The sequence below is a fragment of the Colius striatus genome, chromosome 7, assembly GCF_028858725.1.
Source record: "Colius striatus isolate bColStr4 chromosome 7, bColStr4.1.hap1, whole genome shotgun sequence".
NCBI lineage: Eukaryota > Metazoa > Chordata > Aves > Coliiformes > Coliidae > Colius > Colius striatus.
In genome coordinates this window covers 29047529-29063733 of record NC_084765.1, presented here as the reverse complement: position 1 = coordinate 29063733, position 16205 = coordinate 29047529, and the positions used below count along the sequence as shown (strand labels likewise).

Genomic DNA, 16205 nt, shown 5'->3' with positions numbered 1-16205 from the left:
CTAAAAGTCCCTTCCAACCCCTACCATTCTACGATTCTGTGATTTTTCCCCTATCCACCAATGTTGTAATCCCATCGTAGAAGGCCATCAAGTTTGTTATGTTCTCAAATACGATGAATAGTGGCTTAGCCACTTCACCTGCGAGTTCCTTCTGGACCGATGGATGCATCTCATCAGGTCCCATGGACTTGTGCACCTTCAGGTTCCTTAGGTGATCTAGAGCCTAATCTTCTCCTGCAATGAGCAGTTCTTCATTCTCCCAGTCCCCGCCTTTGCCTTTGGCAACTTGAGCAGTGTGGCTGGAGCACTTGCTGGATAAGACTGAGCAAAAAAAAAAAAAAGTCATTTAGACTCTTGACCTTCTCCATATACTGGGTAACCAGGTATCCCATTTATTTCCAGAGAGGGCCTCGACATAGCTATAAAGCTTTTCTTCTTGCCCTTGACATCTGTGGCCAAGATATAATTTTGTCAGGGCTTTACCTTTCCTAAACCAATCCCTGACTCAAACAATTTCTCTATATTCCTCTCAGGCTCCCTGTCCTTGCTTTCACTTTCTGTAGGCTTCCTTTTTGTGTTTGAGTTTGTCCAGGAGTTCCTCGTTCCTCCATGCAGGACTCCTGGTATTTTTGCCCGACTTCCTCTTTTTTTGGGTGCATTGCTCCCAAGCTTGGAGGAAGTGATCCTGGAATATTAACCAGCTTTCTTGGGCCCCTCTTCCTTCCAGGTCTCTATGCCATGGTACACTTACCAAGGACATCCCAGAGGAGTCCAAAGTCTGCTCTGCTGAAGTCCTGGTTACTGTGTTGCCAAGTGTGTTTTTAGCTATCTTTCATTATGTAGAGTGAAACTCAGAATAAATTCATTAGCATTCAGATTTAAGCTCTTGTGTTTGATTATTCAAGGCTCTGGACTAAGGCATTCACATGAGTCTGACTGTTTGGCTATGAATTCTGTGTGCCTACTGTTTGCAGCTTTGGTCTTATCCTGGTTTATGTTTCGACTCCAGCCTCTTTTGGCTTGATCTGTTATGACCATTACAGTATAAGGAGATGATCTTGACTCAACTCTGGTGGTACATAATACTTAAGTCATTTCTGGATAACACAGTGGTGCATACAGTTTGGTCGTACATTGAACAACGTTCCTGTTTTTTATCCACAGAGTTGCAGAATACAGACTTCATTGTAAATCCATATTTTTCTTGGCATCTGATTGTAGTTTTCCAACAGTAGCCTGTTTTTCTTCTTTATTGGTCAGTGGAAGCAATCTGTAAATCACCTACAAACAAGAACTTCCATCCCAATAAAGCCTCAGGTTCCGGTAGAGTTTTATTCTTTTTTTTTTCCCCGAGGAAGGGAGGATTTTTTTAAAGGGGATTTCTGTGTTGCTAGAGGAATGGAATTAGGCTAAGCATCTGTGGTCTGATTTTGTTGTTCTGTATTTTTTGGATACCTGTGGTCCTTTTCTGTAAATATATTTGTCCTAGAAGAAGCTGTCATGAACAGTTTAATCTATGATGTAGTTAGCAGAAGGTCTCAGTACTCTATACATCAATTCTAGCTTTTGTACTTTATGCAGCAATAGCTTCTTTAATATATTATAAAGTCTTGTTTTTTCTTGGCAAAAATGTACATGATTAATTGTTTATTGGCTATGTCCTTAATTGTGATAGAACATTGCTAGCAGTTGCACCCTTCTTCCTTTTGGCTTGGATTTCTTGAATATTCACAGACAGTAAGAAAAACTACTGCTGGAAGGGCCAACTGTACCTCTTGCCTGCCATTGCAGCTGGATGATAATGTCAGCGCCTTATAGTTTTCATCCCTAATCTGCAGAGTGATTCCTGTGGAAGAAACAGCTTTACTTTGCCTTCTGTTCCCACATTTTGGAATGACAAGTGGGAAAAGGAATAACATTAGAAATCCCAAGAAATATCTGAACCTATCAGGTTATTATTTGCTATTTATCTTAGTGGCAGGCTGTCATGTCTGAATTTATGGACAAGCAAGATGACTAAAAGCGCAACTGGTATTAGTGGTACAAGTGGTATTTAGTTTGGACATTCTGGAAAGAATGTCATTCTACATTCTAGGTGGACCTGCTTTGGCAGGGGAGTTGGACTAGATGATCTCTAAAGATCCATTCCAACCCCTACCATTCTCTGAGTCTATGAAAAGCAGTGTTAGCCCCTCATTTTAAAAAAATGTAATCTTAATTCAAGTAAAGGAAAAAGCTGCTCTCACAATGAAAGGTCAGTCTTCAGTTTTGAATGAATGATCAAAGTTTTTAATGCTATACACTCGTCTTCTAAGGTGCATTCTAGCAGACAAATGTGAATAATTAGAATCCACATTTTCAGAAAATAGTATTTGAATATCCATGACTTAATTTTTATGACCGGTTTCTTCACATATGAAGTACTTACAATAGCTCTTATTAATAGTAACAGATAAGTACCTTCCTTATTTTGAACCTTCTCCATATTTTGGACTGGATCATCACTTGTAGTGTTATAGCAGTATTTGATCACAAACATTTGATCTCCCTATTATTAAAGCTTTAATGACTGTTTCAGGCTGACATTGATTATAATGTTTAAAATTTAATTTTGCATTTGATAGAAGTCATGGTCTGCCTTAGCATCTGTTTTCCATATTAAATGTCCTACACTGTGACGAAAAAAATAAAATACTGAGGAGTTTTGTTGAAACATGTACTAAAATCATGAACAAATATTCCTGTGGTAACATGATTTAGAACTGAACCATAAAAACCTCTTCAAAATTTGGCAAATACATCCTTTAAGTGATTATATACAAGTAAGAAACCATTATTCCTGACATTGGTAATAAATACTCAAAACATTTTCATATTATTTTTTGCAGTTACAGGATATTGTTTATTTTGAAACAGGTAAAGATGTTAATCCAGAAGATATATGTAGGCTTCGGAATAGTTGCCTATTGATTTGCTAGAATATATTCCTTATGTGCCTTATGTTTATACAAAATATTCAGTTTACTATCGATTTATTTTATTAAAACTACTACAAAGATTTCTTTATAATCGTTCTCAGTTTATTTTAATGCTGATATGACAGGGCAAGTGAAAACACAAGTCTATATGGAAATTCTGAAGATCCGGTTTAAATGACTAGCTAGAGTCAGATATTTTTCAAGTTGCCTTGTTCTGCAGAATTGGATTAAAAACCTCACAAGAATGCCTTGTCTTTCTAAATTTGGGGGTTCAAAGTTGGAAAGAATGCAAAAAATAATAATAATGACCAGTCTTTCAGTATTCTGGCACTTCTGCTTCAGTTCTGGCCGTAATCCAGAAATATAGTAGGGAATGAAAACAAAACAAAACAATCAGTTTGACTCAGTCCAATAGGCCAGAGTGTCACCACTTACATGAATAGGTTAGTTTATGCATAATGGAAACATAGCTAATTAACCACAGTGACACACTCTGCACTATCCATTGGAAAGGTCAGACCTTTACATGCCTGTTTCTGGGCAGTAGGATTTGTGGTACCAAAGGACCCTCCAGAGCTTACAGAAAACATCAGAAAAGATTTGATATACTAAGGGATGATCCTGTCTGCTCCTGCCAGCAACTCACTGGCTCAAGATGGGAGGATTTTCAGAGCCTTCCTTCCCTGACTTACTTATAGGAGGAATATTGTGCTTCATGAGAGCCAGCAAGGAGCAACGTGCGTACAAGAGAACGGATAATCTTAAGTGATGACTGCCCTACAGCAACAAATGCCAGGCTGTGATTTCCTTCTCAGCTTGAGCAAGTACAAGTGTTTTACTGCAATATCATCCTACCTATGCAGTCTTGCCCCAGGCAGAAATCATAAAAAGGCAACGCTTACTTAAAAAGAAAGGAAAGGGAAATAAGTATTTATATTATGCTTACTCCTAATCTTTCAATGAGGAGATTTGGTTAGGAAGAGTTCTGTTTGGCACACCTTACATCACAATTTAACAATGTTACTAGAAATATTTGCTGAGTAGTGAAATGAATGGTATATGTAATACAGAGAGATAAAAGTGTCAAAGAGGCTGAGTAGGAAAATAATTGTGTAGTTATGTTCTGGTTTGATAATAACTTACATATCCAACATTTATCTGTCAAGATCTGGTAGGTGGATGTTGTTACTGTAATTAGGACATTAAATGGGAAGAGCTAGCCAAGAGTATTGGTCTTGTGAATGGGTATTGAATGAAGACAGTGTCAATTAGCAAATTTATTCTCCAGCTGTTATATTTGATGTAGATTGACAAGGTTCAGAATCCAGTTTGTGGTAAGGCTTTCCTCATCCAAACTGAAGTGGACTGTACTCAACTGTATAGCATTTGAGCATCTTGTAGTATTTGCCACACTTTTCATGGAATAATTTTGCAATTGTGTTTGTTTTGTATCTGAAAAATTCATGTTATTTCAGAGAGTACTGATAGAAGTGCTGTAATGTAAAAATGTCGTATAAGAATCATAGAATCGTTATGGTTAGGAAAGACCTTTTTAAGATCTTCAAGTCCAACCAGTCACCTCACACTGCCAAGCCCATCATTAAACCATATCTCTCAGCACCTCATCTGTGTCTTTTGAATATCTCTAGGTATGGAGCGTATTCAATGTGTAGAGAAGACTTGGTTGTTGAATGTGCCTGGTCAACTAAAACTATTGGCTTCAAGATACGAAATAACTGGGTAGTTTTTCTGTTCAGGTAGTTGAATGAGACTAGGCAATAACCAGCAAGAATGCGGCTTCATAGGTGAGCTTGTTTGGTTGAGCTATAATGACATTGGCAACTCGATTTCTTAGGTGGTTTGTAGACGAGGCCTGGTGTATTTGGAAAGTTTCAGGATTCTCAGTGACTAAAAGTCATAACAGTTGAGGATGGAGGGAGGAAAGAGGTAGAGCAAAGTCATTTTTTTGGTAAATATTCTAATTTCTTTCTTGTCCGGTTTGTGGTGGCTGCGGTTTCACATGTGCATCTAATGTTAGTTTTTATCACCTTGCTCATAAATGAAGTGTTGAAACTGTTACAGGAAATTTATTCCAGTTGTTTTGAATATCAATTTGGTGTTATATAAAAATTATTAGAGGTCTATATGGCTCTTACAAAGAACATCATGTGTCTATACAGAATGCCATTAAATTATGTATCTTTACCAGGTTGTTTCATAAGCTTTTTCACTCAGACAAAGTTTTCATCTAAGTAACAGGTACAGTGTACCTTGCAATTTTTAAAAATAACCATTGGTTTTGGTGAATGCATGTAAGTAGCACTGGGGAGAAATAGCAGGGGTATTTCTACCCTAGTGCATCACTGAGCCATCACCATACAAGTATATGCAGAGGAGTATATACAGATGACCATGAAGAAATATGTCAGCATTCAATTCTTATTTCCATGTTTGGCAGCTGTGCATCACACCATAGCACAGACAAACTATTACTTTTGGTACAGATTCTGCCATCTTGAAGAAAGTTGATACCTTATTTTGTGACATAGTTTGTCTCAGCTGTGCAACTTAGAGGGTGAGTTATCAAGCATGATAAATGATGGCAGAAATCTGACACGTTAATAGCATCATAGCTGATTGGTTTAATCTTGAGATGAAAAGTATTCTGTTAGGAAAAAACAGCAAAATACATCAGTCTTTATCAGTCTTTAAAACAAAGCTTTAATTGCATGGCTAAAACTGTCACTACTAGTGTAGAAATTGCAATTAACGTTTTTGGTAGCTGTGAATACAGATGTTAATAACAGAAGCTTTCATTAGAAAAGAGACTTTACTTAATAATGCTATGCATTCTCCAAAGAGGTGGTAGTTGTAAATATCTGAGGTTTTGGGGTCAGAATGTGCTCAACACAGCCCAGAATCAGGCCAATGATGCCCCTTCACCATTATCATAAAAACAAACCCAAAATGTCTCTCTTAGAGAGAGTAAATTTGTCTCAGAAAATCTTACTGCATTTATAATTTACTTATATTAAAAAAAAAATTAGAAGTATAAGACTTTCAGGAAGAAGTGACTAGATTACCGAGTTATTCTGCATTGCCTTCATTAGAAATAATCCCACTGTGAAATTGAAAAGTTTCACTATTGCTTAAATAAAAGCATTCAGAAGAAAACTCAAAAGTTTGCTTTCTAAGCACCAGACTGAATTTACTCACTTTCATACTTGTGACAACAATTTTTATGGTATGTTAACCTGTCCAGCTAATGGTTATGCAAGTAAAAATACTCATTAACTTAGTTATTTAAAAGATTGTGCATACTGTACTTAAACGAGACTCTGGATTTTAAAACCTTCACTTCTTCAGATAACTCGTAGGAGTCTATTGAAACATCGTAATAAATATTTTTACACTTCTCTGAAGCAAAATATAGCAGCAGCTATCTTGAGTTGTCAGTTGTCATTCAATACCAAGCTATTAGTTATTATTGTTTCACCCCTGAATGGTGTAGATCTGCCTACTGTGATAATCCTGCTCTTTGATCCGTACCTTCAAAAACTGATTGTTTTTATGACGCAAAGTATTATTACTCTAGTGTTACCTTAATGATCTATCTGTATGAAGTCTGATATTAATCCATACTGCCACATGTGAAAGCTGAGAACTCTGAGAAACAGCATTTACAAAGGTGCTTGAGTTCATGCGAACAAAATAGTTTGTAACCATCCTGTGTGCTATTGACAGCAAAACCTCTCTTGGCCCTCACAGGCTGATAAATGACTGTGCATGTTGAACCCTGTCATTCTTTTCAAGTCATCTGCTAAGATTAGGAGAGAGAGATGAGTGTCTGCTAAAGGGATACAAAGCTTTATTTCTCATTTCTGCATAGCAGAAGTCTGAAACCACGTTTGCAGTTTTCATCGTGCAGCAGCAGGACAGCAAGCTGACTGGAGGAGGTGTTCTGCCCCTTTTGTAAGGTGGTGTCCATTTCAAAGTGCAATGTTAATGTATCTCACTCTGCTGTTACTTTGAAGGATATAGTAAATAGTTTGAGGATCTGATGAACCAAAACCTAAAGATATAGAACTATGTATAGATATAGAAATATAGTAACAATCCTTATTAGTTTTGTATATGTAAAGTGTTTCATCTCACTCACAAGACATGAGGTAAAGTAATGATAAATTACAGTGCCAGGGTGTATTAGTTCAGTTTGGAAAGCAGGGACATACCTGTCAAATCCCACTGAAACAATTAATTTTTTTTTTCTTATAACAAAGTATCCACAGGATGTCACAGGTTAAGTACCCTGAAGCTTGGGAGCAAAGCAGGAGTAGTGTCAAGGTGTGTTCTGAGGAACTGGTTAAGAACTAACTCATCAAAAAACTTCTGGGATATTTTGCTGGTCTTGCTCAAAGGGGACAGCTTTTGAGATACCTTTAAAAAGTTTTCCTTTAAGCACTTCTTACTAAAATTACATGGACAGTCTTTAAGGAGAAGAAAAATGCTTACAAAAGCTGTTAGAATTCTGTTATAGTGGTATCTGTGGGTTGAACAACTTGGACAATACATTGAGGAAAAAATATTCTGGTGTACTGGGAGTTGTACAGGGCAGCCAATGTAGCAGAGTTCAAGTCATCATTACTTTTAGAATTTGTTTAGATTATAATTGCATTCTGGGATATAATGGCATCCTGGGATGCATCAAGAAGAGTGTGACCAGCAGGTTGAGGGAGGTTCTTCTCCCTCTCTACTCTGCCCTGGTGAGGCCTCATCTGGAGTCCTGTGTCCAGGTCTGGGCTCCTCAGCTCAAGAGGGACAGAGAACTTCTGGAGAGAGTCCAGCGCAGGGCCACCAAGATGATCAGGGGACTGGAATATCTTTCATATGAGGAAAGGCTGCGGGAACTGGGGCTGTTTAGTCTGGAGAAGAGGAGACTGATGGGAGATCTTATTAACATTTATAAATACCGAAAGGATGGGTGTCAGGAGATTGGGACATCCCTCTTTTCTATAGTAGATAATAACAGGACAAGGGGTAATTACATGAAGCGGGAACACAAAAAGTTCCACTTAAACATAAGAAAAAACTATTTTACTGTTCAGGTGAGGGAGCCCTGGCACAGGCTGCCTAGAGGGGTTGTGGAGTCTCCTTCCTTGGAGGTCTTCAAGACCCGCCTGGACATGTTCCTATGCGACCTGATCTAGGTGAACCTGCTTCTGCAGAGTGGTTGGACTAGATGATCTCTAAAGGTCCCTTCCAACCCTACCATTCTATGCTTCTATAATGTTTCATTTCTTATGTCTAATATTAATTCAGTATTGATTTTTCATTCATATTATTTAAGATAGAAATTTCAGATACTATTTTGACCAAATATACATTACTAGATTATATAATGCAGCAGTGCTTTCCAAGAACTAAATGGTCTTTTTCAAAGAAATTTCACAGAGATTTGTTTTCAACAGGCATAACTTTTTCCTGAATCAGTGAAAGAAAACACATGTTGTCTTGTGGAAAACTTGACTATAAAGTTTTTGACACTTCACCTTTTACTTTGAATGTTAAGGATACTTAACCAAAAAGGAATGAATAACCACATCTGATTGTGACACTAATCATTTTCAAAGATAAATTGTCCTAGTAAGCGGTGATGATCCCTACTTCATAATGTGTTTAGTATTCCACAAGAAAACAAATATAAGCCTCAGAATATTAAAAACGGTATAAATTTAATAACTGGCACTAAAGTAGATTTATTGTTATTTGTAAAAATGAACACTTGACTATTGTACAAGCAGTCATAATGCAATGTGGAGGTACAGTAGCACTTGTTGAATCAAAGTATGAGAGATGTCAACAGTGTGAATGTGTCTGATAGTCTGTTATGGTAGAAGAATATTTCAGTATCATGCGGAATGTCAGGTTACATGTATTTTTCAATTCAGTAATATGCATTTAAATTGAAAAGTAAGCTTAGAAGTGGTAGTTGAGTAGAAATCCTTCCTGGTTGTTGAAATCTGACTTGCTGCATCGAGTATTTGGAGTAAGTTTCTAGCTCAAGAGAACTAAGGAGAAAAAAAGTGGTCAACAGTTTAGCAGCTGCAAGGTTTTCGGGTATTGGTTTGTTTGGTTTGGGGGGTTTGATGTTGATTTTTGGGGATTTTTTCTCTCCTGTGTGAAATAATCTCTTTCCTAAATTTTATTCTAAATTTTTTCTTAATTTCTTAAGTTTTCATTAAATGTTTACATATTGTTCTATGTTGTATGCTGGGAAGATAATCTGTAATCTCCATCACATACTATGAAATGAAATATTATCTCAATATTTTCTGCAGGAGCACCTGTCATTAAAAAAGTACATTGTGGATATTGTGGTTGAGAGTTCTGTTCCTGTGGAACCAGTAAAAGATGGGGAGGAGAAACAAAAAACGAAAAAGAAAACCAAAAAGCTAAAGGCAAGGATGAACTCAAGGTAGTACAGTTATTTTAATTTTTTTTTTCTTTAAGCTTTGTTCCACAATATACCTTTTGTCCTTAAGTATGAATGCAGTGGAAGGCTGAAAAAAAATTTAGAATTATTTGCTTTAGGAGTGTCTTGAAAATAACACTGATGAGCCTAATTTATGGCCACTTTCTCTGATTGAAAAAGAAAACTGAATATCGATCTGGAGCCCTCGGTTTCACCTGTTAAGAGCTTTTCTCATAATTGGATGCCCGTGCCCTGCCAAAACTGTAGCCTTTCCTAGCATACAATAGCATGTTTAAATTTGTGTAAACCATGCGTATTTTTCTTTCTAGCTATTGATTTTTAGATGAAGTATCAAAGAAAATCAATAGCAATCAACAAATAGAAGTCAGCCTGCTGTAGTGTCAAATCCCATGACTAAATGTAATCATTTTTTGTTGCCTGTCACAACAAAAAGAAAGTTTAAAATATCTTTAAATGGAAAGAGAGTTGTTGGACCTGCAACTTGTTATTAGTCTAAAAAGTAACATCTGCAAATCAGTGTGATATGCAGGACATATCAGTGAGCTGTCGGTGTCACTCTATAGCTGAATAGTCGCCAGCTGAGTTTAAGACTTAACTGAATATTATAACATATTTTTGCATTTATCTCTAAAAGTACCTCTCAGAAGGTAAGAATCATTGTGATATATTTTCTATGTCTTCGTTTTAAGTAAATAACATTACAATTGAGAGGAACACCTGAATGGATTTTTAGATGTACAGTAAAAATTACATGTTTGATTGGCTGGTAATAGTGCTAATAATGATACATTAGTCTTTGAAAAAACAATATTTACAGTGTATTAATGTTTATGATTGTTTTCCTCTTTGGATGAGCAAATCCGATGTCTGAATACTGCATTAGAAAACATTGTTGAAATTGGATAACGTATACTTCCAGGTTTCTGATTGCTCAAGATGCAGTTATTCATATTACCTGTTGATTTATTGGGTTCAACTGTAATTCTTTCTCAAGTACTGCTTCTGTTGAATTTAGCCAAAGATTTGTCAGACCTAGGAATACAAGCTCAAATAATAATTTGTTATTGGCACTGGTAGTACAAAAACTTTTTCAGAACATTTTGAGATCTGTATATCAGACTGTTCGGTGAGTCAACATATTCATTGTGAAAAAATGGTACTTAAATCAGTAATAAAGGGACATCATTTTACAAAGGTAACATACTGTTGAAAAATACAATGGAAGTTTCAAAAATGAACGACACATTAAATTAGCGTTCATTAAGTTTGTTTTTAGTTTTAGAGAGTGACTAAAGTTTTCAGTGGGATTACTGTCTTTGAAGGTAACTGATGGTGAAATGAAAGATTTCACCGTGAGCTTTCTAATATTAACACAAAAAACTTACTAATATAAGGTCAGTAGCAATATCAAGCAAAGTTTGTTCAATGGAATTTTAAAAAAACTGACTAGGGGGGAAAAAAATCAATTTTAATTTTAGCCATGCAAGTCTTTCCAGTCTTTTACAGTTACTACAATTGACACTTGAGTAGTAGTAGTAGACACAGGAATGACAAATATTGCCTGTACATTCCTGCTTTTAAGCTTATTACTGATGAGGTGGGGTGGTTTTCCCTGTTGAGAAAATGAAAGAGGATTCTCTTACATGGCTAAAGCAACGAAAGCAACAACCTCAGAATAACAAGATGAAATACTAAAAGAAATATTTTAGGTAATTTCTACTATGTTTCTGCCTAACAATCTAGACAGTACTACCACCAGATAGCTGGGAGTTTACTGTTCAAAATCAACTCAAAACTTAGGTGTAACATGTACTTAATTTATTGAGGATGATTTGAAGGCGAAGAGTATTTGATATAGATAATTCATGTAGTTTCACAGATGTTAGCAGATTATCTACAGACTGTGTTTTATTACGTATTTGCAATTATTCCTCTTCTCTAGAAAAATAACTAACTATAACAAACCCTCTTATACCTCAAGACTTGAAATTATATATTTATTTCCATCTCTAGGAAGCTGTGATATTTTAAACGAGAAAAATAACTAACTGCATCCAAGTGTGTGTCTGTTGCTTTCCTTTTGCTCTAGGTCTTAAATCACTATTACAATATCAAAGCGATGTAGGGCAAAGGTGAATGAGGGGACAAATTGTGATCAATGAGTTATTAGATGTGTTTTGTTAGTCTTAATAATTATATTCATAACCTTAAGTCATTAAACTGGTGGTACAGTAACAACTAATATACAACTGAATCAGTTATCTCAGGTTAACCTGTATGTGCCGCTAGCAGAAGAGTACTTTGGTACCTGCATGGCAAGAGAAAGCTTGATAAGCATTAACCTTAAGCACTAGAGGTACAGTTTTCAGCTAGGAAGTATATACAGTTGAGATATGCTTAGCCATGCATTTAAAGCTCTCCAGTCATGTTCATTTGGTAACGTATTTTAGGTGATTATTCATGTTTGACTGACTTATCTGTACAAAACTCAAAGCTGAAATGTGTTGTTTCTGACTAGGAGGCAGGAAAGAAGGCAAAAGGTTAATAAAGGAATCTCACCTTCATGCTTTATACTAAATTCGGTTGTGATTAATAGCCTTATTAATGATCCACAAATCAGAGCTAGTAGTAATGTAACAATATTTGCATGTACCATAAGTTGTAGAGATTGAGTATGCTGAGGGAAAATTTGAGTAGCTTTGGAAAACTTGTTCCCCTTGGATGAACATAAAATTCAAATAAACATTTACAGTATATCTGAGAAAAATAATAGGAAATAATCTTTTCTTGCATGGAGCAATGAAACACATTTGCCAATGGGAGCCATTGGTAAAATCTTATGTTTGAACAAAAAATTGTACATTTTTAAAGTTGGCAAGAGTGTCAACTGGCAGTAGCTAGTGTTCAGAATACTTTGAAAATTAACAGCAAACACTGTTTTGATGGTGTTTATGCCCTGTGGCAGATTTTTTTTCCCTACATCTGCCCTGAGGGGTTTTGTCACTTTCCTGTGGGACTTGTTACGTGTGCTTTTGGTAGAGACAGAGAGATCCCATACTTTAATCACAGATTTAGTCCAGTGTGCCAGTTAAGTTTCCTTGAGGTGTGTGTACAGGTTTTTTTAATATTTTTCCAAGCCATGGATGATGTCTGTCTGTTGTTGGTCTGAGAACACAACCTCAATAAGCTTGAACAGTGGATCTCCCTGAAGTCCCTAGAGGTCCATGTTGCATCTGTGAAGTTTTTCATTTCAGAATAATAACTGAAAGAGCAATTTTAATGTATCACATGTTCTTAACAGCTAAATGCTTTTACTGCCTGCTGGATGTTACTTTGTCACAGGGCATCTTCTCTGAGAATTTATTTTTTTGGCATCACTATGGTGTCTGGATTAGTTCAGCTTCATGTCTGTGTGTTCTTAAAAAAAAGTTACAGGATTTCCACTGTGAATCCTGTTTTGGTTAGTGAGCTGGTCATCATTTTCACCTGTTGGCACAGGCTGGCTGAAGGGCTGGAGGCAAAACAAGCAGTGGAAGAAAGTCTTGTCTCCCTCTTCCTGCTTTTTGGCATATGGCCAGTGTAAGTAATACTTTTAAGGGACTGAAGAGGTTTGTGCTTCTCTTCCTAGCAGTAAACCAGTCATTCATCGAGGTGTTTACTTCTATGTTGTGTGTGCCTAACAGAGTTCATTCTGTTATGATGCAGTCATTATTAGATTAAAAATACTCCCGTACCTGTAAATGTAACATTATTTATATGTTAATTATAATCTCTGGGATAGAGTGATCTGGTCTGCCCTACCTGTCTAAATTACAAATATTTTCATCAGATGAATGTGGTAATTTTATGATAAAGATTAGGTTGCTGCAGTTGTTGTGTCACTTGTAGCATTTTCTACCATTTGGAAAGTCAACTTAAATACACCATTTCTGTTCAGGTGTTACTTTAATGTAGTAGTATTATTAATAAATTATTAATGGACAATAGTTAAGCATTAATATGGATTATGATAGAGCAGAACTGACATGAATGCCATATATTACTATGAAATAGAAAAATCCAAAAGGTTAGAACTATCTTGCTGTTACTTTGCTATTATGTATTGTATACTTTAGTCAGTAGTCAATAATAATGAATATTTTCATCTCCAGGGCAAAGGAATATGAGAGTTTGATGGAAGCAAAAAATACTGTTTCTGATTCACCGTTTAAAGCCAAGTAAGCATTTAACTTCATGTATTTTAGATAAATATGGGGTTTTTTTCCCTGTCTGTAGCAGAAATGCTTCTGAAATTTCCAGTGGAGGAGATATGTTAATACGGCCTCTCAATGTGGGGCACATTGCCATCTTGAATTACAGATCGGTTTCTAACACGAAAGGTCAGTCCTGGTAAATGCCGTTTTCTCTGAGGGCACTGTCTGTCTTAAATCATATAAATGCCATAGTAGAGAGAACATATGCTCATCCTTCTCTTACCTGGAAGCAGGAAGGTTTGTGCTTCAGTGCTGATGACAAAAATTCAGCACTGGAATTTTGGAACTGAAAACCTTGTGTTTGGCCTCTGTTTGGTCAGAAACAAAGGTGAATATGGTGAGAGCACAAATACTTTAATGCACAGATGTCTTAACCTGACATTGAGCTTTTTTAAGAATAGGCCTTTTTTATTGGCATGGATGAAAACAGTTGGATGGTAAGATTTAAAACAAGACCTATTATCACTGACAAACTCCTCATTCCTAGTTTTAAACTGAAAATTGCTCAGGTTTTGCTTTCTGATTCCACTGAAATTGGTTGGCAAAAGATGCAGAATATTTGGCTTTCCAAAAATGTTTTCATAAGGTCTGTCACCAAAGGGTTTTAGAAAAAAACATATAGTATGTATGTAGTGTAAGTGGAAATCAGTTAATAAATTGAGAAGTGGAGCATATGATCAATCTTTGCATCATAGGGAGTTTACCAGTAGAGTTCTGCGGTTCTATGATGTTGAACATTTTCACAAATGACTTGAAAAAAGAGAGCAAGCACTGAGGTGACACATTTTGATGATGATGCTGCAAAGATATTCAGAATAGTAGGGACAAGAGCTGATACTGAACAGTAATTTTGTAGGGAGAGAGTGACTCGTCAGTAAAATGGCAGGCAGGTGAAATCCAATATATATTAAATGCTACAAAATGGAGAGAGAAAGCAGAACTCAATTATATCTTCACTACAAAGTGTGGACTTTGAACTTGCCGAAATGATGGGTAACTCCAAGAAAATAACGCTTCTGTACTCTGGGCAGTTAAAGGAAATCCTTTGTTAAAATTCTTTTTAAAGGGCTGAAAACAGAACCAAGAATGTCATTATGTACAAATGCCTGGGTCATCTACTTCTTGTGAATGCCACATGCAGTTCAGGTTCTTTGTCTCAGAAAGGATATGCAAGAATTACTGAAGGTTCATATAAGGCAGGAAAGAAGATCAATAATAATTTCTGGTATAACTTCTGTATTAGGGATTAAGTAAACCAGAACTTCTCGTTCTGCAGAAAAATGTGATAATGGGGGCCAATTTTAATGGGGATGTGTTACAGAGGTTTACAAGGTCATAAATGGCATGGAGAAGGTGGATATTGGTTGTTTGCTGTCCTTCCTAGTACCAGAATTAGGAAGCACAGAACAAAGATGGAGCCAGGTTCAAAAGAAAGCAAAGACAGTGGTTTTTAATGTAGTGTGCAATTCCACAAATGGAACTCATTGACAAAATTCATGCGTATGCTAACAGCTTACCTGCATTACTGCAGTTCTAGGAAGCTACATCTAGCCCAAGAGATCCTTAAACTAGAAATATGAAAAGAACCAGATTAGTAAAGAGGATTATGCATAGTTGCCCTGTTCTTAATTTTCCTGAGACGTCAGTTTACAGATTGCTGTTAAATGGCATAGTGGGCATCTGGCGTGCCTTTCTTATAGTTGTGAACATGAAGTCTGTAGAAGGTCAAGCTGTGATGTTTCAGCAGTTGGATTCAAAAAGCTTCTTGCCAAAATTATGATGGCTATCCAGACTGGGGATATTTGTCTTCAGACTGAGGTAATGATCTGTACTATATTGCTATATTGCTGGTAGACTTGCAGGTAGCATTTTTCAGAAGTTATTGTTAAGATGCTCAAATCTTTATATGAGGCTTCCTTGCTTGTATATACAACTAGGCTGTATGCAGTATCTTTTACTTGCTTTTTTCAGTAGTTTGCAGACCTGCTGCTGAATCTTAGTGTATATTTTAAAATAATAAAAATCCATCACTGAGGTTTGACATGAGGAAATGAAAGCTCTCCACCAGATGGCACACCTGCATAAACACACGGGGGAAGGAGGTCAGTGCTGACTTCCTTTCTTAAAAATCAGCACTTCAATTTTCAAGGTGAATTTCATGGCAGAATAGGACTTTGAGATTTGTAGTTTCAGTGTTTTGCTTTTCTTTGGTATCGGAAAATAAAAAATGACAGTCTAATTGTTGGAAAGTAGAAGCGTGTGCATTTGGCTCTGAAAATAATGGTGAACTATAATGCTTCCACTTTAGTTTCTTTCTGACTTTATCAGTGATGTACTTTGGTCAGTTGTATCTCAATTGCAGTGCAACAGAACCTTGGATTTTATTTTGATTTTTTTTTTAACTTCTGGACTGCTCCTGAATTTACAGTTTTCTTTTTTCTTTTTTTATAGTACAGTTTGCTTTCTTATTTTCCTCCTTTA

At 36.3% G+C, this 16205-nt stretch overlaps 1 protein-coding gene across 2 annotated transcripts in view; it reads left to right on the top strand.

Annotated features, from left to right (window-relative positions):
- SCAPER (S-phase cyclin A associated protein in the ER) overlaps positions 1–16205 on the top strand; it is a 166782-nt gene that overhangs the window by 69338 nt on the left and 81239 nt on the right. The window contains exons 21-22 of one of the 2 annotated variants that reach the window (XM_062000212.1): positions 9317–9453; positions 13623–13688. In XM_062000212.1, the coding sequence (XP_061856196.1) occupies positions 9317–9453; positions 13623–13688 (203 nt within the window). The remainder of the gene's footprint in view (positions 1–9316; positions 9454–13622; positions 13689–16205) is intronic. The other variant, XM_062000213.1, reaches the window with a different exon arrangement.